Here is a 24,272-nt window from a genome sequence, read left to right as displayed (position 1 = left end):
TGTGAGGGAGATCAGAATCATGTTAAAAAATAGCATAAGCTTTCAAATATGATTCCAGTCTTAAACTGACCTCCCAAAATGTTGAGATTGTTCTTTCACATAAACAGCAGAAGCAATTGGCAAGAGAATAGGGGGAAATAATGGATGAAATGGAAGGAAATGGGAAATGACTGAGAATAATTGAATATCAATGATTATGAATGTAATTATAATTCAATTCAATTACACATTGAAACATATATTCCAATATGTATCATATATAATTTATGAACAACTTAAATACAATACTTTATAATATACAATACTAAATGTGTATATTCATCTCTTTAGCTGGCATTTTCAGACATTTAGGAGGTCAGGTTAGGGCAGCAATGTTGGGAAAAATCAAAGTTTGCAGCTGAGGGGGCCTCTCATGTCTGAGTCTCTTCACAAAAAGACACTGCAGCCTGGTGATTTATCCTAACTGAGATCCATGCCCCCCTCAGGCATTTCAATTACTTCCTTACTCACAGGTGCTTAACACAGATCAAAGCCCAAATGAAAACCAGAGTCCCCTCTGAACCCAAGTTTCTGATCATAAGGTCTTGCCTGCGAGTCTGGGGGTTCTGGTGAAAATTATCATCCACGGATCTTTTGTAAACTGCATTTGAATGGGGTGGGGGAAATCATAAATCCTCTTAAGCTCATCATTTGGTTTATGACCAGAAGACTTTCCTTTGGGAATCTTTTTTTTTTTTTTAAATTTATGTACACACTAACAACCTACTTTTTTTTTTTTTTTTTTTTTTTTTTACAGGTCTTATTGCTTCATGGATAGCAATACCCTTTGTATTCCTTAATCAGTTTGGGTCAGCAAATAAATTATTCCTAGTAAGATTTCAGGCTGAAAGTGTGCTCTCTAGAAACATCCAGTTTTGTTGAGTCCAAAACACTTTACCTCTTTTGGATCACGTATTCCAATACCAAAACACCCTCTAAAGCATCCCTGTAGACATTGTAAATCAGCTTACATCGTTTCAGTGCTGGAATCTGGGGAAATCATCACTCTCTTTCATCACTAGATCCTCTTAATTAACTCTTTCCCAAAAATTTTGTTCCAAGGAACACAAGAAGGAAGGGATGTTTCTTTACAAAATGGTTCTGCGGACCAATCGATTTAGGAAATGTGGATCCACTGTTTGTTTTACCGCCATCTGTTCTCACTGCTCTCGGAGAGAGAAGCGGTTTTGTCTCTTTTTGTTTGGGGCGCTTATGCCAGCGCCTGGCCCTAAGTAGCACTCAGTACCCGTTTGTTGAATGAAAAAATTCTTGTATCCTCCTATTGGAGTCTCACGGTCCACGTTACCGAAATAAAAGCACTGATAAGTTCTACATAAGTAAGACTTTTAAACTCTGCATCTTCCAAACTTTTATAACCATAAAACAGTTTTTGCTCGAATCTCCTCTACACATTCCATGGAATACCATTTGGGAGACAGTACTCTAAAGTTCTTCCCTGATTTTGTTCACAACTCTCACCCAGTGGATGTGTTTCTGATCTCTGAATAAGATCTATTTACCCCCCTCCAGAGTTTTCTTCCATGGGCTAATGCCTTCAATTTTCCCAGTCACTTCACAGGTGACATGGTTTCCACATATGGCACAATCCTTTCCAGTTTGTCCATACCCTGAGTATACTACTGTACAGAATCAGACCCAATGCAAAAGACATCTGACCTTGTGCTGGAGCCAAGGCACCTACCACAGTACGACCTATTAAAACAGTTAGTCTATTACATTTTATGCATTTGAATGTGTGGCAGTTAGGCTGCATGTCCTACTGCTTCTTTAAAAACCAATGCAGACATCTCTTTCTCCAGGAAGCCTTTTCTGAGTCTGCACGTATCCTTAGCACAGCAGTTACTGTGATGTGCTGTAACTGCCTTCTGGTGTATTTGTCTATTCCTCTACGCTCTGATCTCCTGGAGGGTCAGGCACTGTGTTTTACCCATAACTAAATCTCCAGCATCTGGCAAATTTGGTAGGTTCTTAACAAGTACTTTTGGAATGAATGAATGAATGCATGAATGGAAGGTTGAATGGCTATGTAAGACTCTTCCTCAGGCATTGTTTTCCATCTCTTGCTACCAAAAGTCCTGTTACGCTTTTCCTGTTCTCCCCCAAATGGACTTCAAATTTAGAAAGACTCTGCTTACCAAATTGTATGTATTAAATAAGAGTAGTTTGTTTTCCTACTATTCAATCAAATGCCTAGTTTTTGACTAGCAGGGGATAAAAGGCATTACCACAACTCCAAAAGAGAATTCCAGCCAAGAGCGAGAGCCTGGAAAGGCAGCCTTATGGTGCATGTCAATATGAGGTTTTACTCAGGTTTCTGGAATCCAGAAAATGCCTCCCTACTACTATCTCTTGGTGCTGGCTGCTAGGGTACCAGAGGTCACAGACGGGAAAGCACTAACTTACAGCCTTTTCTGGGACCAGTGCCTGCGTTAACATCAGCTTGAGCGTTTCCCATGAGCCAGCATAAAGCGTAAGGTTAAAGTCATCAGTGAAAGGGCCTCATCTTTTAGCTCCTCTGGGAGATGGACATGGCAGTTTTGAGATTTAGCTATAGGTAGCTGTGATTGAGATCCTGCATTGTAGACCAGCTTGTTGCTGCTTGGGAAAGACCCAGAGAAGATGCCCAGTCCAACAGGTTCAGAGCCTCATAGCGGCCTCCATCTTTCAGGCCGAGATGGCTTATCCTCTCCCCAGACTCTGCCTGCTTCCAGTCTCAGGCTGGAGTCTGCACTCAGAAGCAGGAGGGCCATTGGCTTCCTCAACTCACTCCTGGAGCATCCTTCCATTGTCTCTATGGCAGCATCTCCCCGTGCCTCCTTTGGAGGCCTCTGTGGCTCCATTTCAAACTTGTCGCCTGCAGGGTTTGGGTTCTGGAAAAGGCAGGGATTTTATCTTTCAGTCCCTAACCCACTTCCTATGTCCTACAACTATAGGCCGACTAGAGAAAAATCACCAGGAACAAAAGCTAAGCCTGAATAAGGGCCCCCAAATGCACACATGAGAGCTATATTTTCTCTACTGTTTATTAAACCCCCAACATACCCCCAGAAGAGAAGACTCCTCCTCTTTTAAAAAAATTATTTTTGTGCTCTTTTTATGAAAGCTCACTTGGGAAAGCTTTGAGGTGATCTAGTCCACAATGACTGGCATTCAGGGTCTCAGAAAGGATGCTTGTTGTGTTTGAAAGTGGCACAATTATTTTTTTCCCTCAAATCTAGGGATGGGGGAGCAGAGATTTCCTTGGATGTGCATGTAATGTTTTTCTGGTAAAAGGTTTTAAGTGGTCTGTGGGCAAACACCGAGTTGGGGGTGGGCCCTGGGAAAATATCCACACGGGGCTTCCCAGAACCCATCACACACAATGTTTCCTTCTTATAAAAATGGAGGTGCTAGTGAATTAGACCATTCTTCATAAGCAAGAGGTGTTAGCCGAGATTGTCACAACTTTTCCTGTCTGTACTGAGAGAAAACGAAAATTATATATGCCTGATGGTGTTTTTAGTTAGGGATACTACTTACTTTCTCTTTTCTTTTTTAGATATTTATGCCATCATAATCTATCTTCCAAACAAAGCAAAAGAATATTTTTTGAGATCTCACTGTGGGAGGAGGTCTAGTGAATACAACTACAGGAAGAGGTTTAAGTAATCTTCATAACAAGCTCATAGCTTCTGCTCCAGTAAATGAAATAACAAGGGTCAGAATGTCCACTCTGTTTGCTGAAATAATAGCCCAGACATTTCCCGCCAGCCTGCTGCAGGATTCCAGCACCTTCTGTAGCCCGGTTCCCAATGCTCAACTGGGAGCAAACAATCTATCTGGGGCCCAGGCTATCTGGACAGTCACTGCTTCCCGCTTTGGGGCAGAACTGGAAGTTTGCAAATATTGTCTGGGTGCTGCATTGGATAGGGAATAAAGGATGTGTAAACTCCTTTGATTGGCCTTTGTCACTTTGTGGTCTGAAATTTCAAACTGTTTATGATTGAGAGAACAAAACAATGACAGGGGAGGTGCCCCGAGTTCTGGCAGATCCCACAGTAAGCATTTACTAGTTTGCTATTGATTTGAATCCCACAACTTTACTCTTGACCTTTTGACTAATATTGATAAGGTGGATCATGAAAGAAGTTTATTTATTTGGGGGTTTAGGTCCCAGATATGCTCGGCTCCTTTCCCGGTGTACTTTCCCTGTCATTAAATGCCTTGCTCTTTGCTTCAGTTCATCCTACTAGTGGCTACTGGCTTGGGACGCAGACACACTGGTTCGGCTCTCTTTGGATGAGGGGTGGGCACATGGTCAGTTGTGGCTGAACTTCCGGGCTAACCACAATTCCAGGTGACTGGACCGAGCTCTCAAAATAAGGGGACCCAGAGCCCACAGAGGGAATTTCTAGCATTCCAGATTTTGTCCCCAGGGTCCGGTCCAAGGACCTCAGAGCCAGGTTAGCCCAGGACAAGTAGTGTCTGACGCTGATTCTGTCCTGCCAGAAGCTTGTCTGGCTCTGTTTGACCAGCCCTCTATTAGCTAATTCAGGATCCCTTAACTCTGACTTTATCCTTTGAATTCCTCAGAAAGATGCTCATCTCAGTCTGGGAATGTGATTGTACTTCAGTCATTACACGCTAGAGCCATTTTTAATCAAAAATCGTTGCTAAACTGCTGCAGAACTGGCTGAAACAGAAGTTGGCACATCCAGTTAGATGTGGCCTCTTTGAAGTTGCATGGTTTGAGGCAAGTTGCCAAAATTGAATTTTTAGCTTTTAAAATATCACATCCACAGTAATGTGTGGAACAGATGTGCAAACGCCAGCACTGATCTCATCTCAGGGTTGGGGGGAGTGGGTGAGAGGGACGGGGTGGGCCTAGGCAGGGGGGCAGGGTTGAGAGGCTGACACATCAGTGACTTGTTTACAGGGCCACGGGACAGGTGAGAATCAAAGTGCTCACAGCACTGAAATGACTGGGCCAAAATGTCACAGGCTGTGTCTGGAGAGGTGGCTACTAACCCACCTGACCAAGTGATCTCCTGAGCTGGCAATGGATTGTCTCGGCAATCAGATAATTTCAGCTCAGGAAATAAATCAATGAACATTTATCAGGACTTCAGTTACTCAGCTTCCTTGTGAACACCAAAGATGTAGATTTGTCAAAGGAAATCCGAAAAGGAGGGGCTATATGTATAGCTGATTCATTTTGCTATACAGTAGAAACTAACACAACATTGTAAAGCAACTCTACTCCAATAAAAATTAATTTAAAAAAAGATGTAGATTTTTTCAGAAATGTCAATGCCATGGGGAAAATGAGTGTGTGTGTGTGCGTGGGTGGGGGTGTGTGCGCATGTGTGCGCATGTTTACATGTGTGTCTTTGTTTACTTAACAGAAATTTGGAGAAAACTGAAATATAAGAGTTACCTAACTTTTATCGTTTTTTAGGTTCTGAAGTAACTCTTTTCGTTTAGGACTATGACATAAGTATACATCAAGAGTTGCTGATAAATTGCTCATATTTGGTGCTTTAAGGCTATAGGTCTTATTATACAATTTACTAATTAAAAGTTTAGTGATTGATGCTTTCCTGCATTTGGCTTCAATGGAGCTCACGTTACTGACCTTCAAGAATGCAGCCTCTCTTAACCTTTCCCCAGGGATGGTGAGACCGGCTGGGATTTGGGACCCTTTGCTGCAGTGCTGCAGTGCTCGCACCTGGACAAACCTCTCCTCCAGCAACAAAATACAAAGAAACTATATGGGACTAAAAATAACTGCGTGCCTGCCCAGTTGAGGCAAGTTCTGGACAAAAGATACAAAAAGACCAAAAAAAAAAAAAAAAAAAGCCCATGCCACTTCTGAAGAGCAGGGAGCAAAAATAGGGGGTCGGGAGAAAAGCGGGGTACTGCACATGCCCCCTGCGCACAACACCACCTAAGGAGTGGGCAAACCACCTAAGCTACCCCCTCCCCCGGCCCCGACCCCTGGACACACCCCTACCCTCACCCCATATAAGGAACGAGCTCATGGGCCCCCTCTCCCCCGCCCCCGGGAGCGAGCGAGCAAGGGAAGCTGTTACTTGTTCTCTCCCCCAGCTGCTGCAGCAGGGGCCCCAATAAAGCCTTGCCGGAATTTCCTGTCTGGCCTCTGATCAATTTCTATTGATTAAGGAGGCCAAGAATCCTGGTGGGTAACAGTGGTGGGACAAAACTGGGAAAAGAAGAAACTGCTCAGCGGCTTCGACTCCCTCTTTTCCTAACTTTTCTACCACACACTTTTCCATTGGATTCATCTAATCAGTGTAGCTCTTCTTGGCTATCATTATTCCTAAATATTTGTTTCTGAGTTTATCACTTAAGAACAGTCCGTATCTAAGTACTCTGAAGACATGGACTCCTGAGTGGGCGCTACCACATACGACGTATACAGAGCCCTTATCATCTCAGGGTGTGAAGAGATCCTTTAAGGGACTAAAGGTGATATAAAAGCCATAACGTGGGAAAGACACAATGGAATCTAGTGGTTCATAACCTGCAATTCACAGTAGTAGTTTGGAGATCCTTGAGATGTGAGGGTCTTTCAAGTTCCATCAATACCCAAGGAATTAGGACTGTAACTCCTTTTAGACCCTAGGCGGAGCAAAAATCAGTACATACACAAAGAGCCAAGATGAGGCTGGTCATGCCAACAAAACTATCAAGTGTCTCTGCTCTGGGCTGGAACTGAATCACCTTACAGTGGTACCATTCGTTTCCTTGCGCAGAGCAGCAGTAATGGTAGGTCATGACACATGTGCCAGCTAATATTAAAAAAGGGGAATACAAATGCAATTTTCTTTGGAAAGAAAAACCTTAATACATATGAATTGCACCGGGTCAGAGAAATGAAAGTTCTTCTTGGTGGAGAAAAGATGGGAAAATCCTGACATAGCTCAATGAAGAACCTTTACAATGACACCTCTCAGCCCACTCATAGCAAAACTGGCATTAAGTTTAATAAAACTTAAATCCCAGTTCTATTTTTTCAAAGCGAGGAAATAAGTCAGAAAAAAAGTCCAGATTTTTGCTCTTCTCTTCCTATCTATCTTCACAAATTTAGAATTTATACACTTATCTTCACATATTTAAAATACTGTTGCATGCATTGGTTCCAGTTCCTCAGATGTTTATGGCTCCCCAAACAACTAGTCAATCCCTGGTAAAAGAAGAGTCCAACTTAGTTTAGCAAAGTTTCAGCCAGTTGTTGGCTATGGGGTAACCACAGGCTGTGTCTTGTGCCAACTTAGATGCTTGTTTCCAGAGCTGCAATTCCACGTGAGCCACAAACTTCTCTCTACCTTTATCTTGTCCACCTTAGTCTCCCTCTGGAACTTCAGAGAAAGTTAATGGATCAAATTGCCTACTTAATCCACTCAACGCTCTCTGGAAGGCTTCAAATCCATTTGCCTTTCTGAAGAGAGTGAAAAACCAGGTCCCTCTAATGACGCTTCCTGGCTGAACTCAGCTGCTATCTTCAGAGTCAGGGCTAAAAGCAGGCTGGGGAGTTCTGTTGTCTGTAAGAGCCACGTTACCGGAAGAGTGCAGACGGACTTCAGGGAAATGTCCAGAGCCCTTCATGGTCTCTACCCCGAAAGCCTACAGATGTCCCACCCAATGAACATCAGAACTTCATCTGATGTTAAAATGGTTCAAAAGAAATTACCTATGGAGAAAAATCTGCCTGTGGCTTCCTGTATATCAAGACGGAACACGGACAATTAGATACTCAGCAGCTTATCACTGAAGCAGCAAACTCTGAAAACACACCTTCCGATTCAAGACCAACAGCCAGTATTTCAGGCATTTTTAGGGGTAGACATTTCCGGTCAGAGTTCTCTGAGGGGAAAGAGAAGCATGTGGTTTGGTCTTGAGGAGGAGAAATCCAGGCTGAGATGGTGGCCTTACTGTTTCCCTCCTCCTGGGGTGGTGTTCTCTCATTGTTGGCCTCATGCCTGCTTGTCTATAGATCTCAGCTTCACAGTCATTTCCTTGGGAAGGTCTTCCCTGATTACCTGCGATCAGTATGCGGTCCTGCTAGAAAGACAGCGATGTCCACTGAGCCTGTTGCCCTGTTAGTAATACCACCCGACTGTGAGCTCCTTGACAGCTTGGACCCCCTTCTGCATCTTCCCGTCCCCGGCACCCAGCACAACGCTTGGCAAACTGTAGTTCATTAAGTAGTTGAGTAATCAGTGGCTGAATGAATGAGGAAACAAACGAACATCTTGGGGGGACTGACTTGCCCAAGTCAAATGATAAAAGTAAAATGAGTTTGAATTAAGAGTGCTCTTTGGGCTTCCCTGGTGGCGCAGTGGTTGCGCGTCCGCCTGCCGATGCAGGGGAACCGGGTTCGCGCCCCGGTCTGGGAGGATCCCGCGTGCCGCGGAGCGGCTGGGCCCGTGAGCCATGGCCGCTGGGCCTGCGCGTCCGGAGCCTGTGCTCCGCAACGGGAGGGGCCACAGCAGAGGGAGGCCCGCATACCACAAAAAAAAAAAAAAAAAAAAAAAAGAGTGCTCTTTGTCTTCTGGGCTTTTATATGCAAAAAGAAGGGGTCAGCCACTTAGTTTGCACCCCACCTTTAGGGACAGAAACAGAAGGAAAGAAATCAAACCCTAGTGATCAATATTTCTCAACAGGAGAACATAATGATCACGTTGAAAACAGGACTCTGAAAGATGGCAAAATGTGATGATGTTTATAATGATGTTCGGTTTGGTGCAAAGTGCAATTATCCAGAATGCTGAGAGAAAGGGCAAATTTCATCCCCTAGTAAGGTGAGATTTTTACCTCAATAATTTTTTTTGCTTTAACTCTTGCTTCTGATTTGGTATTAATATTTTAAGACAGTTCATTAGGATGACAGTTATGCTGAATTGTTATACTAGGAAAATTGTAAACTGGATATCCCCATTACTTTCCAGGGAATTATTTGGTTCTCTGGGCTTTGGGTGTCAGGATTCCGAAGTGTAGGTAACTCACCAGTGTAGCAACAGACTCCCAGCATGTGTCTGAGGCTGAGAAACTGAATGGGCAACGTTGGAGCTGGAAGGAAGTGACGGGAACATCCGGTCCAGTTCCGGCATTGTACGGATAGGAACACTGAGGTCTGGAGGGGAGACGTGGTTCCCTAAGGCCTTGCAATAGTAAGTGGAGAAATCAGGGCCATAACTCAGTTCTCTTGGGTTTCCATTCTGGCCCTTCCCACTATCATATGGGCAAATTTTGGGTCCTGCAGAGATTTGCCCCAAGATCATGAGACTCACAGCTTACAGGACTAACTGGTTTACTCTGAGGAAACGGCTCTCAGCATCAGGTCAACATGGTTTTGATCAGCAAGGCAATCAGATGAGAATTTTTTCTTCCAGTGGATACAGAAAACAGGATCTAAGAAAAGTCCCAGCTGGGACTGATAAAAACATAGTAACATAAATATGTTCTTACAGCCTGCTTTCCACCACGGCCAGCCCCACTCCCTACGCATTTCCTTTTCTTCTGGTGTCAACATTCTGCAGTCTTAAGTGTGACTAAATCAAATGATTGTTTTATTCCTAGGTGGACTTGAGCGAGTGCCCTGCTTAGCCCTTTCCATGCAAACAATGATCACATCAGGGCACTCAGGGTATGAGATGTTAGGGGTACGCTAACGCTACCTGGAGGAGAAGCTGGTCCTTTCCTGGAGCTTTCACAGAAAATTTCTAAATATCCCTGTTGAGAGAGTGACCTAGCTTCCGAGGGTGAATACACACATGCACACACACGCACACAACCTTTTAATACTAACTGACCAGGAAACAAGGTAGTAGGTAGAAAGCCGGCATGTATCAAAAGGGGAGGCAATGCAGCCTGATGGAGAGTATGTGGTTTTTTTGGAGTCAGACATAACTGGGTTCTAATTCCAGTTGTGTTGTTCATTCACTGTATATCCTTCAGGGAATTAACTGATCTCTTAAATCACAGTTTTGTCACTTGTAAAACAGGCACGTCACACTTACCCAGTAAGGTTGATGTGAGAATGAAATGCAAAGAACATGAGCTATGCTCCCAACGTGGTACCTGGCCCCAGGCTCTCAATTAGCGTTAACGATGCTGTGGATATTCATCTATATTCCTGGCAATGAAACACACTTGCTTTCTGTCTTGTTGTGCAGAACACAGGCATACCTGGTTTTATCGCGCTTCACTTTATTGCGCTTTGCAGATACTGCGAGCTTTACAAATTGAAGGTTTGTGGCAACCCTGCATCAAGCAAGTCTATTGGTGCCATTTTTAAAAGCAGTATTTGCTTACTTGGTGTGTCTGTGTCAGATTTTGGTAATTCTCACAATAGTTCAAACTTCTTCATAATCGTTATATTTGTTATGGTGATCTGTGATCAGTGATCTGTGATGTTACTATTATGACTTGCTGAAGGCTCAGATGATGGTTAGCATTTTTTAGCAATAAAGTGTTTTTTAATTACACTTGCGTACATTGTTTTTTTAGATATAATGCTATTGCACACTTAATAGACTACAGTGTAGTGTTAATATAACTTATATGCGCTGGGAAACCAAAAAATCAGTGTGACGTGCTTTATTGTGATATTGGCTTTATGGTGGTGGTCTGGAACCAGACCTGCAATATCTCTGAGGTTTGCCTGTACAGAAATTTCTTTTGTGTTTTCAAGCTTCACAGTGCACATAGGAACTTCATGATAACAATAATGACCAAATGACTTCTACTCTGCAGAAACAACTAATATAGAAAACGGAAGTACCAAATGTGTACTTTTCCCCAGGTGATTCTTTTAAAAGGTCTGGAGGAGTTATAGAAAAATGCCTGGGTTCTGATGCCGTGATCAATGTGAAAGGGATAGATGGGACAATGGTGGTGATTTCTCAATATATGAGGGACAGCACCCAGGCTCTAAAAGGGGGTTTGCTTCTAAAAGAGTGGCTCCACCTCTCTTGGCATTATCACTTGTCATAAAAATCAAGTTAAAATGATTCATATCCTTATACAATACACTTTATAGCGACATAAAAGCTTCACCCTTTGGTATCCTCTTGTAAATCATAAGTAAAGATGCTGTTTGTCTAAGGAGTCCATTCTTGGTCCCTACAATCCATTCTCCACAAGCAGCTAAAGTGATCTTTTAAACATCTAAATCCGATCATGTCACTGGCCAGCTTAAAATATTTCTATCACTTCCCTTAGAATAAAATCCAAAGTCGACTAGGTTTTCAAGATCAATGTCTGTCTCCTTTAACTTCATCTTGAATTCCTTCTTTCCCTACTCACTATGCTCTAGCCGCTTGGGCCTTTTTGCTCTAACATACCAAATTTTTCCTACCCCAGGGCCTCTGCACTAGCCGTTTCCTCTATCTATAATGCTCTTTTCCCGATTATTCAAATGCAGGGTCCTTTCGGCACTCAAGTCACATTTTCAGAGGTCTCTTGATGACCCTATCTGCAGTAATTCTATCTGCCCCCTCGTCATATATTCATCTATATTTCCTTCTCAGAACTTTTGTGTTTTGGTTAATTGTCTGCATTCTCCACTCCCTTAAAATGTAACTCTTGGAGGACAGGGACCAAGTCTGTCCTCTCATTACTCAATCCTCAGCATCTGGAATACTAACATCTGTTAAATAATTGAATGAACCAGAGCTCAAGCTTACAAATAGATTTTAGTTGTAGCATGCAACCAGAAGGGGGGAGAACACAATCTTTCATAGGAGGACCCTTTTCTTAAGTCTTCATTTTCATCTCAAATTTTGTCTTTATTCTGAGAGATTCAATGACCATTTTGATGACTCATTGCAACGACTTAGCCTTGAAATTTCTGGACATCCTCCCCCATGTCAAAAATGTTCACTTTTGGTACACTTCAACTACCTACTTCTACTTTTGTAACCTTACATTTCAAGAGTCCACCTGTGATCCTAAGCTTCTTGCCTTCTAGTTTTCTTAATTTCATTCCACTCAGAGGCTCAGAGCATAGGAAGCCTCACAGGTATCTGAGCCAGGATGCAGGGATCCAGGATACCAAATCAGTGGGCAGAACTCTGGCCCATGTCAGGAGTCAGGGATGCAAAGCCTAAGCGCTCAGGGTGTCCAAGAGTGGGTTGACCCAACAATTCTAGCTTAACTGGACACAGATCATAAGGGCTGGGAAGATGTACCACATCAAAAACAAGAGATTATCTTCAGGCATAGATAGGGACTGGAAGACTCAGATAGGGGCCAGAAATAATTCTAAGTGACTTCTCTTGCTCCTGCAAACCACTGCCTGTGGTTTCCTGTATATCAAGACTGAACACGGACAATCAGATACTCAGCAGCTTATCACTGAAGCAGCAAACTCTGAAAACACAGCTTCCTCTTCAAGACCAATAGCCAGTATTTCAGGCATTTTTAGGGGTAGACATTTCAGGTCAGACTCCTGAAATGGGGAGCAGAGAGGCGACCGGGATAGAGTTGGGGTTCTTGGAAATCCAGAGCTCTCGCTTATCATCTGGGACAGTTTGGCTTCTGACTTCACCACTGTGTCAAATCTGTCTCCTGCCAACGATGTTTTCCAATCCAATTCCCACTGGCAGTTTCCAGTCTTCATCTTACTGCACCTCTTGGCTACACCTGACCCTGCTGATCACCCTGTTCTTCTCAAAATGCTCTGCCCTGTAGGCGTCCATGACACCACATTGCCTAAAATCCTCTTCCGGTCCCTCTGCTTCCTCTGTCTGCCTCTGTCATGGGATCCGGACTCTCTTTCACCTCCGTCTGGTGTTCCTATAGGTCTGTCTTGTACCTTCTTAGTGTTTTATTTTACATATTCCTTGCAGTTATCTCTTTCATTCTCATGGCTTCATCTAGCACTCAAATGCTGCCAGACTCACATCCCTTGCATAGTTTTTTCATGCCTGAGATTCAGAAGTGTGTGTTCAATAGCCTTTTGGCTATCTCTCCCTGGACCTCTCCTAGGCATTTCAAGTCTAACACGTCCTAAACTAAATTCTTAGTGTTTCTCACCCAATCTCCTTCCATTCCACTATTTTTTATTTCAGTGGGCAGTTCTACCATCTAACCAGTCACATCCAGGCAAAGAACCTGGAAGTCAAACTTGACTGGGTCTTCTCCTGTACCACCCACATCTATCATTTAATTAATTAATTCAGCAAACTGCAAGCAAGTCCTGTTACTTACCAGGTATTGTTCTAATTATGGACTAAATAGTGATAAGGGAAACAGATACCCTTCCTGTCTTCATGAAGCATACACACTACCCGGCTGACTTTATCTCTAAAGTGTTTCTTTCCTCTGTCCCTCTTTCTCTTTTATTACTAGCAGTGGTTGGCATGTAACAGACGCTCAATTAATCTTTGTGGAATGAATGAATACATGAGAATGCAACTATCTGAACATCTGCTGTCTATATAGCACAGATTATGGCATGACATACCAATGGCATTAAAAATATTTCAAAGCATACTTGGTGAATCAATAGAAACTAAAGCATCTGGCCAATTGAGCTAGCAAATCCCCAGTGAAGCATTAGTATGCTTTATCTGTGTTATGCAAACACTCAGATGGTCTGGGCTTTCTGTGGTATTGACTGGGTGTTTTGGCAGAGCACAGGCTCAGCCAGACCAGTTTTGATCTCTTCCAGGGACACATTATGTCTCTGAATTGCACATACGGCTCACTGACTTCCAGAGCTAAGCATAAGGGCAACTCTGATGCTTGTGACCATTTAAATTGACTCAATCATTTCCAAAATGTTATTAGTGCCACTTGGTTATTTATGAATATCAGCAGACGTTCATTGGCTCTTAAGTCTGAAGACATCAACAAAAATTGAGATTATTCATGTTGAAGATGGCAAATACAGGCAAAACTCAGGCATCGTAAGAAATATATGGTATGGTTAAACACCACGAATAATAATCTTTGACTAATCGTGACATCTTTTATAAAAACTATTTGATGACATCAGTAAATATCTTTAGGAAATCAGCAGATAGATATTTCCAGTATTCCTATATAATTCTACCAGATCAATCAATCGTGAATTAAAACCAAGCAGCTCTACCTCTCTTCGGGGTTCTCAATTCCTAGCAGCAAGGATAGGTACACACTGAGATTAGAACAATTAGGAATTATCCCCATTTCCACAATCAGCTTAAACGGACAGAGTTTTTCAAAAGGAAAGACCAAAAAGAAAAAGAAAAACAAAAAACCAAGAGAGAAAACTTCATGCAGAATTACTGAAGTGTTCAGGGTGAGGCATGCATCTTTTTAAAATAAGCAGCATTCAGGCTGAAGCTAACGCTAGGCAGAGGAAACAGAGGGTACTTTCAGCTGGGCATGCACCAACTCCAGGAAGTATTTAAGACTGTAATATTCTATAACAGCAAATTGTACCATGCATACCAATTCAGGGATGGAAAGAGGCAGGCGTTGAAATCAGTGATGACTTGTGTAGGCATAATAATTTGGGGGGAAAGTAAACGCTCACAAAAGAATATTAAAGACCTAAGGGTAGACTCTTGCAAGGCATGCGGGCTGGGTTCAAGGGTTCAACCTGCATCCTTGTCCAGTGAATGGGGTCCATGCATTGATCCTTAGCCCCTTCCCACAGAGCTGGAAGGAAACCGAGGTTAACCTGGCCTCAGAGCGCCCCATCAATCTTTCAAATGCAGAGTAAAGAGGCAAGACTTTCAGCATTTTAACCTTTTCCATTTTAAATGTCTTTAAGCGGACAGATTTTTCTTAATGACAAGTTAATGAGAAATGTTCAGGTCTGTGGATTATTAGAACAATGAACACATATATGTCTTCATAAAGCTCCAGACACTCAATTTGGTCTATTTATTTCATAGTACTCTCAGCTTTTCCTTGGCTCGGGAGGATGTCAGAAGCTGTTTACAAGTCTTATATAGTGGCTTTTTTGGGGTTAGTTTCTTTAAAAAATCACAATGAAGTCACACAACTTACATGAGTTCAACTCTCTGTGCCTGGCCTAAGGGAAGGGAAGGGAAAACCTGTTAGAGCAGGTGATTTTGCCCAAGCTTTGAACAAGCATTCCGGAGAGGGGAGCATCTCTGAATCCACTTTGGTTCTCCCTTGATCAGCTTCAGTTCTCTGGTGCCTCTCAGTGTCAGAGCAGCTCATTGGGTTTAGTGTGATTCTGGTATTTGAAGATATACTTTAAAAAATAATTTGATGATTGATAACTTACACCTGATGTACGGACTTTGTTGCTTTATCCCTCATGGAAGATGCAAATCCACACTACATAAGAATAGCATTATGTGGGTGGCTTTGAAATTGCTCACTACTCTTGAATGCCCTCATCCTTACCTCGCTTGCAGCTTTTACATTTCCAAATCAACAATGCCCCCCTGATTTTAAATTTCAGAGGGCACCTCGGTACTCCTAGCCGGCCAACTACCTAAAAAAATTACATTCGCATGGACTTGACCTTCCCCCTTTGTTGTCAGTTTAATAAAATGAGGTTTATCTTTTCCAACATGAGTAATTAATTTTGGTAAAATTATAATTCAGCTTCACATGACATTCATTTTTAGCTAGGTCAAAAAAAAAAAAAAAAAAAAAAGGAGAGGGTGGTGGGAACCCTCTGGTATTTCTGGCATTTCCTGAAATGGCATACGTAGGTTAATTCTGTCCTGAGGTGATACATTTGATCAATTACGATTAAGGCACTCAGCAGAGAAAGGGTTAAAGATGAATTGGTCTCCTCTGAGGCAACTGGGTTGGAGGTGCACATGCATTCACAGCAAACCAGAAGAAGGAAGCCAAGACTTACGTTCTGTTTCCCCACTATGTTATCAAAGGGCAGCTCGGGGCTCCAGGATCCTTCTGTGAACGTCGCCCCACTGTTTCTCCTGTCTGAGGAGCTCACAGATTCCTTGACGATGTCTTCAGGCAAAGACAGAAGACTCTCCTCAGGCTGCTTGATTAAATAGGTCTCTATATTATGCTTCCTCAAGAATTCGTTCCTCTCTTTGCCATGACCCTCTTCCACATTATAGTCACCATTGAGGCAGTCCAGCGTGGCTTTGGAAATGTGAATCCGCCTGTGTGGACAAAGCATAGGTTGTTATACACCTGACGTGGCTTGCAAAGGCCATCTCTGTTTTCGGTCCTGTGCAAACCCAACATCGGGGCTGTGCATGGGTGCTGTGAGGACGTGTTCTCAAGGACAGTATCTGTTCCCCTGAAAAAGTAGAAAGAATAAAAGAGAACAAAAGTATAAGCATAAATCAATGAGCAGGTATCTATCACCAACTTCACCCCAAGGGTCGCTGTAGCCTCTGATCAATCGCAGACCCATTGAGCCACATTTAAGCACTTCCTTTGGCTTTTCTTCTGTCAGCCTGATCCCAGCATCTTTTAAGAATCAGTGATTTTTTCGGTCATGTTGATTATTTTGGAAAAACAAGTTCCATAAATGTTTCTGAACTCAACGGCAATTCTTGTCCTATCACATGCGAATGTAGTGCTTAGTGTTTTGGAACTTTTCCTATCTTTTCAATTTTCACATATTTGTGGCTTATTTCGTCAACTTGTCTATAATCTTCTTAAGAACAACGGCAGGTCTTATAAGTCCACAGGGCTACATGGAGGGTCCTTTAGGAAAACCCCTGTAAGATGCAATTTCCCCTGTAATGTGTATATGGAAAGCAGAAGAGAGCACAGCTGTGGATACGTGCAGGCTGGCAGCTGGCTAGGCTCACTCACAAGGTAAGAGACTCATGTCAGCCATCATAATTCAAGATTCACATTTCTTTTTTAGCAAAACAACAGATGACATCAAGAGCCTTAAAGATCAGATGTGAATTGTGGGAATGTCACATGGTAAATCCTTCTGGGCAAGAGTTTTTCTGTTCTCATAACTGCCTAACTCAATCAGACTACTTATTGTGCTGCATTGTGGTCTGGGTAGACTAGCTTGGTGGTTACAAGCATGGATGCTTTGGCCAGATTCCCTGGATTGAAACCCTAGCTCTGCCACTTGCTAGCTGAGAGATCTTGTGCAAGTTATTTAAGCTTTCTATGAGTCTGTTATCTCACCCATAACAATGGGAAAAATAATAGTACCCATTTTTTAGGGTCTTCGTGAGTATTGTAAGAGTTGATTCGTGTAAAGTAGTTAAAACAGTGCATGGTACACTGCACATGCTACAAGAACAAACCCTTGGGCTTCCCTGGTGGCGCAGTGGTTGAGAATCCGCCCGCCGATGCAGGGGACACGGGTTCGTGCCCCGGTCCGGGAAGATCCCACATGCCGCGGAGCGGCTGGTCCCGTGAGCCATGGCCGCTGAGCCTGCGCGTCCGGAGCCTGTGCTCCGCAACGGGAGAGGCCACAGCAGTGAGAGGCCCGCGTACCGCAAAAAAAAAAAAAAAAAAAAAAGAACAAACCCTTAAATTATTAGGATTATTTTCAAAAATGCCATTTTCTTATTTCTGTTGTTTATTCCATGCCTCCTCAAGGCTTATAAGGTACACTCTAAATTCTGAACAAGGTCTCTAAGACCTCCACTCTCTGGGCCCTGCGACTTCAAGGCTCATTTTCTGACACTCTCTCCAGCTAATCAAGTAAATGGCATGTCGTCAAATTCAAGGTGCTACTTCACACCTACTAAACTCAGAACAAGCCATTCTTCCTGCCTAGAACGCTCAGGCTGTGTTCTCCACACAGCAATTTCCTACTCCCTGATTCAGCACAAATTCATTTCCCTAGGCTGACTTCAGTGCTCTTTCAAATGAATGAATGAATGAATAAGGTAGATACTTAAGACTCTGCTTGGCTTCTGGATTCTAGAAACAATATATCCAAGGAAACAATTTTTTTAAAAGTGATGTTTCCAAATGCATTTTCTTCAGTGCTGCCTCTACTTCCCCTCCTTACGCCCCTTAACCACACGGCTAAGTTCTTGCTTACAGAGAGAATAATCCACTGCAAAGGACATGTAAAGAAACAGAAACTACAAACAATGCATTTCTGCTCATTTAAGGCACGTTCTGCATGTTTTCCAAATAAGTATCCTTGTATATAGACATTGATTTCAAACGTGAGGTAAGATACAGGCATACCTCGTTTTATTGTGCTTCCCTTTTTTGTACTGCACAGATACTTCATTTTTTCCAAATTGAAGGTTTGTGGCAACGCTGAGTTGAGCAAGTCTGTCTTTCCAAGAGCGTTTGTTCACTTCATGTCCCTGTGTCACATTTTGGTAATTCTCAAAATATTTCAGACTTTTTCATTATATTTGCTGTGATTTTTGGTGTTACTGTTGCAGAAAGATTACAACGAGCTGAAGGCTCAGATGATGGTTAGCATTTTTTAGCAATAAAGTATTTTTTAATTGAGGTATGTATATTGATTTCTTTAGACATAATGTTATTGCACACGTAATAGACCATGGTATAATGTTAGCATAACATATACACTGGGAAACCAAAAATTCGTGTGACTCGCTTTATTGCAATATTTACTTTATTGTGGTGGTCTGGAACCCAATCTGCAATATCTCCAAGGTACGCCTGTATTAAAAATAAAAGCATGGGAAAGATGTTCTGAGCTCTCTTGAGAAAAGTGCTAATTACAAGATATTCTCATGATAAATTTTGTCAATACATAGGAGCTCAGTAGTGTCGACCTAGGAGAAGAGAAAAGATGTTTGACCTTCCATGAAACAAATAGATGTCCCAGTCTTTCTCAGATCAAGCTCAGAGCTGGCTGCTTGAAAGCTGTCTTTTGCTCCCAGGCAAAATGAAACTCCTGGACGTGTTTCGTAAAGTCTAATGGCTGATTTTCTTTTAAAATAATCAAGTTAAATACCACCCCATTTGGTATTTTCTCTAGAGTCTACATTTTATTATTCTGCTGTCAATGCTTGGGGGCACATCCTAAATCAATATTATGTTTTCCATAGTGAAAGACATCCTTGCCATTACTTATTCCTGGCCCTTCTGCTGAAGTTCTAATCAATATTTAAATGCTCTGATAGAGACTGGATTTTAGGTGTTCATTTGCATCCTTGCTACTACCTTGAGCTTTGGAGTAATGCATTTGCAGCTGAGGCTCTGGGGATTACATTTCCCTCTAAGGAAATGAGTCAGTTCTCAGACAATATTCTCATATATCGAATGTCAGGTAAATCTGACACTTTCTGATAATTTTAAATGCCAGGATATACTAATAATAGTCACGATAGTAAATAAGATCTAACAGTTGGGCAACACTTATTTTGTGTCAGTGTTACTTTGTAGCCAAATGTATTCTATGTGCTTTTTTCCATGGATCATCTCATATAATTTCCATTCTTCCAACAACTAGAGGTGATAAAGCGTTTTTTCCCCCCTCCCTTTGCTGACAGTGAAACTGGCTCAGAGGCAGTGAGTAAGTAACTAGACCAAAGTCCCATCAGTGGTAGATGGCAGCGCTGGATTGAGACAAAAACATTCACTTTCAGCGTCTTTCCAAGACCCTACAGCTACATCATAGGGTCATTACTACAACCACAGCTATTTCCTGAGCAAAGGACTTTATATACATTGTTTCATTTAACTAAAGGTTGAGAACAGTGGTCCTCAAAGTGAGGTACCAAGTCCAGAAGCGTCCGCGTCACCTGGGAACTTGTGAGCGAGGCATATTCTCGGTTCCCATCCCAGACACAGCGGTCAGAAACTCTGAGGGTAGGGCGTAGCTACTGACGGTTTAACAAACTACGTATGGATTCTGCATGACTGCAGGTTACAGACTATCAGTCATTATGCCGTGGCGCTGGACGCCTCCCTCCCTTCTTCCTAGGTTCTATACATCATGCCAGGCACTGGGGACACAGAGGGACTGGAGATTCATAATAAAAGGACGATCTTGAACAAACTGGACTGATAAATTAACAATGGAAGACAGTGATGGGAAGTGAGGCACTTAATAGCTGCGTTTATGTGACAGATTTAATTTCTTTGAGCCTCAGTCTCCCCATTAAAACAAGGAAGCCACGATTTACTACGTGGGGTGTTGTGATATCACATGATATGATGTATTCATGGTATTTAGCACTACTCAAGATGTGTTTACAATTGGGGGCTATCTTGCTCATTGAAAGGAAAAGTAAGCTCAGTTTTTTTCCTACAAATTGTGATTGATAGGGAGGGGAAATAACAGACATTAAAAAAGCAGAAAAATACAAAGCCAAACAATTTCAAATCATGGAAAGTTCAGAGATATGTCTGAGTTTTCAAAGGAAGGGTAAGGTCACATAGCAGGTCTGTAAGTCTTAACCCTGGCTGCCCATGAGAATTGCTTTAAGAACTTAAAATAGATTCTGCACAGATTTTGCTTTACATGAACTGGTCTGGGGTCTGGAACACCAGGATTTTTAAAATGTTCCTCTTCTGGTTCCAATGTAAAATCAAATCTGAAAACCAACGCTTTGCAGGGCTAGGTCCTGAACACCTGAGTGTCATCTCACCGTCCTCATTGCCTATGACAAATGTCACTAAAGTTTTGAGGCCAATATTTGCATGATGTTTTAATGTTCCGTCACCTCCAAAATAATTGCTTCTTGGACATATCCTTCTGAATTCTGCACATGGGAAACCCACTGTCACCAAGTGAGCAAATGATAAGTGTTAAGCAAGAAGAGGGTTTGCTTTGGCTTACCCAGGGATTCCTCCAGATTCAAGTTTGTTTGCAATATCCACATCCCAAGACCAGACATCAAACTGCCACTTCCGTAGACCCAACACGCCACATAGCACTGAGCCCGAGTGGATTCCAATCCGCATGTCAACATCATGCTTCGTCCTTGACCGCACATACCTGTTGACATAGGTGAATGCAGAGACACGTGTAAAAGGCCAGTGTAGGCACCCTTGGCCTGGGTGGCAGCCTGGGTCTTGCCTACTCCATAAGTTCAACTCCTGTCCATTCATATGCCACCTCTTCCATGAAGCCTTCTTGGATTTCCTGATAACAGAAAGATACCCTTCCTCCTCCAAACTCTACTAGTCTTTTGTCTGAACGTTTAAGGGCCCTTATCACCCTTCTCCCCAAACCTGCTCATCCTATATAACTTCTGTCTAAGGGAATGGCATCAATCTCTCTCTCTCCTCACTACTGTACAAACCTGGGATAGATGATAGATTCTGCACTTCAGTGCACACTCCATTTCCAACCTAAATATTTTAATTTTTATTCCATTTCCTTCTCTCCATTCCTCATACCAACACTCTAGTTCAGGCCACCATCAGGCTTCCGTCTGGGGTCCCTGCCTCAGCCTGACCACCTTCCAGCTCATGTTCTACCATGTTCTACATGGCTATCACAAACACAACAGTGACCTTGTCACTCCATCACTGCCTTGTCTAAGACTCTTTCCTGACCTCCTGACTCCTTAGAGCAGTGGTCTCTGGAGTTGTGTGCTCACATCCCAGGGCTGAGCTGGGTCAACGGTTGGGAAGCAGGAAGACAATGATACAACTTCCATCCATAGATTTTGTGTTTTATCTTTACCAAAATTTGACATGTGGGTTGACGTTAGACACCTTACACGGTCTGTGTCTGACTAACCTCTGACTGCAAGCGTGGGAAAGGAGGCATCTTGAGAGAAGAGGAAGATTTCTACCATCAGGAGTTTCCTCTGGGCACACGCATTCCTTCTTCATTTTCAAAATATTTCAAACAATTTTAGTTTAAGAGTTAAAGGATGTCATTTATATAGAAAGAAATTCAAATGGTAGACTATAACACGTTGAAATAGAAGAACTAAAAAAATCTTCATTGCCACATAGCAACCCAGTGGTTATTTTACTTCAAAATAGTTAAAGGAGTTGTCAGATTTAAAGATGATTTATCTTTATTTTTTTTGTTTGTTTGTTTTTTTTTTTTTTTTTGGTGGTAGGCGGGCCTCCCTCTGCTGTGGCCTCTCCCGTCGCGGAGCACAGGCTCCGGACGCGCAGGCCCAGCGGCCATGGCTCACGGGCCCAGCCGCTCCGCGGCACGTGGGATCCCCCCAGACCGGGGCGCGAACCCGGCCCCCCTACATCGGCAGGCGGACGCGCAACCACCGTGCCACCAGGGAAGCCCCCATAAAGATGATTTATCTTTAAGGCAGCTTATATGATCAACATAGCTTTTTAATTTAACTGCTATGTACAAAATAGATAAGCAACAAGGATATGTTGTATAGCACAGGGAATTATAGCCATTGTATTTATTTATTTATTTATTTGGTTATGCCGGGTCTTAGTTGCGGCAGGCGGGCTCCTTAGTTGTGGCTCACCGGCTCCTTAGTTGAGGCACATGGACTCCTTAGTTGTGGCATGCGAACTCTTAGTTGCGGCATGCATGTGGGAACTAGTTCCCTGACCAGGGATTGAACCCCGGCCCCCTGCATGGGGACCGTGGAGTCTTAACCACTGTGCCAGCAGGGAAGTTCCATAGCCATTATCTTGTAATAACTTTTAATGGAGTATACTCTGCGAAAATACTGAATAACTATGCTGTACACCTAAAATATAATATTGTAAATCAACTATACCTCAATAAAAATTAAATTAATATAAAAAAATAAAGATGATTTATCCCTTTTTCTTTGACATGAAAGCAAGTGTTCCAAACTCTCTAACTTTTCTGTGATAATAGGTTGCTATTAATATCCAAATATTTGGAAGAAACCAAACTTGCATAATTTGTTTAACCAAACTGAAGAGGATGGTTTAAGAAGGAGTGAGAAAGTAACTGCTTTTCATAAGAAATTCATGGTCTGAAGAGAGAATTTTGAAAATGGAAGTTTGGAAATGTCTCTATCTCTTTGGGAACTTGGTTGTCAAACTTAAGTTATGTCAACTATCAAAATTCTCACAGGTGCATATTGACTAATGTCAGGGAGGAAAACAATTTTCCTCTGACAGGTCCAAGAATTAAATTGACATGAGACAGATTAACAGGAGAAAATTGAATTTAATTACATGCATACAGGACCTCCTAAGAAAAATGAGACCCCAGGACAAGTTAGGGAATGGAGGCTTCTATGCTGAGAGGAGAAGGGGACAAGGGTTTGGGACTTCAAAGGGGAGGAAAGCAATTTACAGGAAGATGGGAAAGAAAAGTTTGGTAAACAAATGTTTGCCATGCTTTGCAGAGACAATGGGATACAGAGAGGGGTTTGATCAAACAGGCCTCCTTGCTAAGTTTCCCCCCCCTTGCTAAGTTTAGCTCATATTCCTTGTCGTGGCTCTGAGGATAGCTCTCTTCCTGGGATAGAGCCAATCTAAATTCTTTTAGGCAGTTAAGGGGGAGCAGGTAAACGTTCTTTCTGAGCCTTTTGTTTCTTAAAAACCACCAGCCTAAAATAATCCTCATCCCAAAGAGACACATTTTGGGGTGGCAGATGTTGCTCCCTTGCAGTAATCTATTTTAAAATTTTCCAAATGAAGAGTTTTGGTAGAGTTTGAACCCATTTGTTAAAACATATAAAAAATCTACTGCCCTCTAATGAGCTTGTATGAACAACTCACAGACATCAGAGAAGAAGAAAATGTATGACAAGATGTATAAAACTTTGGCATAAATGACCATCAATCTGATGGTCATTACAGCCAGATATAGAAAAAAATTGAATTTGAAACCTCGCTTTGCATTTCTGCATCATAAACTATTAAGATTAAAATAAAATCAGTTAGGTTGAAACTCACTGCTCTCACTAAAAAATGGTGAGAGCAGAAAGATTTTTGCACTAGAATTAAATTTAAAATATTTAAAAGTATATTTATTTCATCATTATCCTTAACAATCCATATTTCATGTATGTTTTATTGTATATGTTTTAAATGTGTGAATATAATGATAGAATAGATAATAATACAGTTTATAAGTTATTATAAGCATTTTTGATAAAGATGGGCGATCAAAATACTCAGAAACTACTGACCTGTAAGATAAAATGGAAAACCCTCAGAATGGGAGAAAATAGTTGCAAATGAGGCAACTGACAAAGGATTAATCTCCAAAACATACAAGCAACTCATGCAACTCAATATCAAAAAACAAACAACCCAATCCCAAAATGGGCAGAAGACCTACATAGACATTTCTCCAAAGAAGATATACAGATGGCCAACAAACACATGAAAGAATGCTCAACATCATTAGTCATTAGGGAAAT

At 42.2% G+C, this 24,272-nt stretch overlaps 1 protein-coding gene across 1 annotated transcript in view; it reads right to left on the bottom strand.

Annotated features, from left to right (window-relative positions):
• Nucleotides 1–24,272, bottom strand: part of ADCY8 (adenylate cyclase 8) — a 223,685-nt gene that overhangs the window by 100,356 nt on the left and 99,057 nt on the right. Inside the window, exons 6-7 of the mRNA XM_007101973.2 lie at nucleotides 20,768–20,926; nucleotides 15,899–16,169 (exon numbers count right to left, since the gene is read on the bottom strand). Coding sequence (XP_007102035.2) covers nucleotides 15,899–16,169; nucleotides 20,768–20,926 — 430 coding nt within the window. The remainder of the gene's footprint in view (nucleotides 1–15,898; nucleotides 16,170–20,767; nucleotides 20,927–24,272) is intronic.

Source organism: Physeter macrocephalus, chromosome 15 (genome assembly GCF_002837175.3).
Source record: "Physeter macrocephalus isolate SW-GA chromosome 15, ASM283717v5, whole genome shotgun sequence".
Classification (NCBI taxonomy): domain Eukaryota; kingdom Metazoa; phylum Chordata; class Mammalia; order Artiodactyla; family Physeteridae; genus Physeter; species Physeter macrocephalus.
The sequence above is the reverse complement of the archived record's forward strand: the minus strand, read 5'-3'. Positions and strand labels throughout refer to the sequence as shown.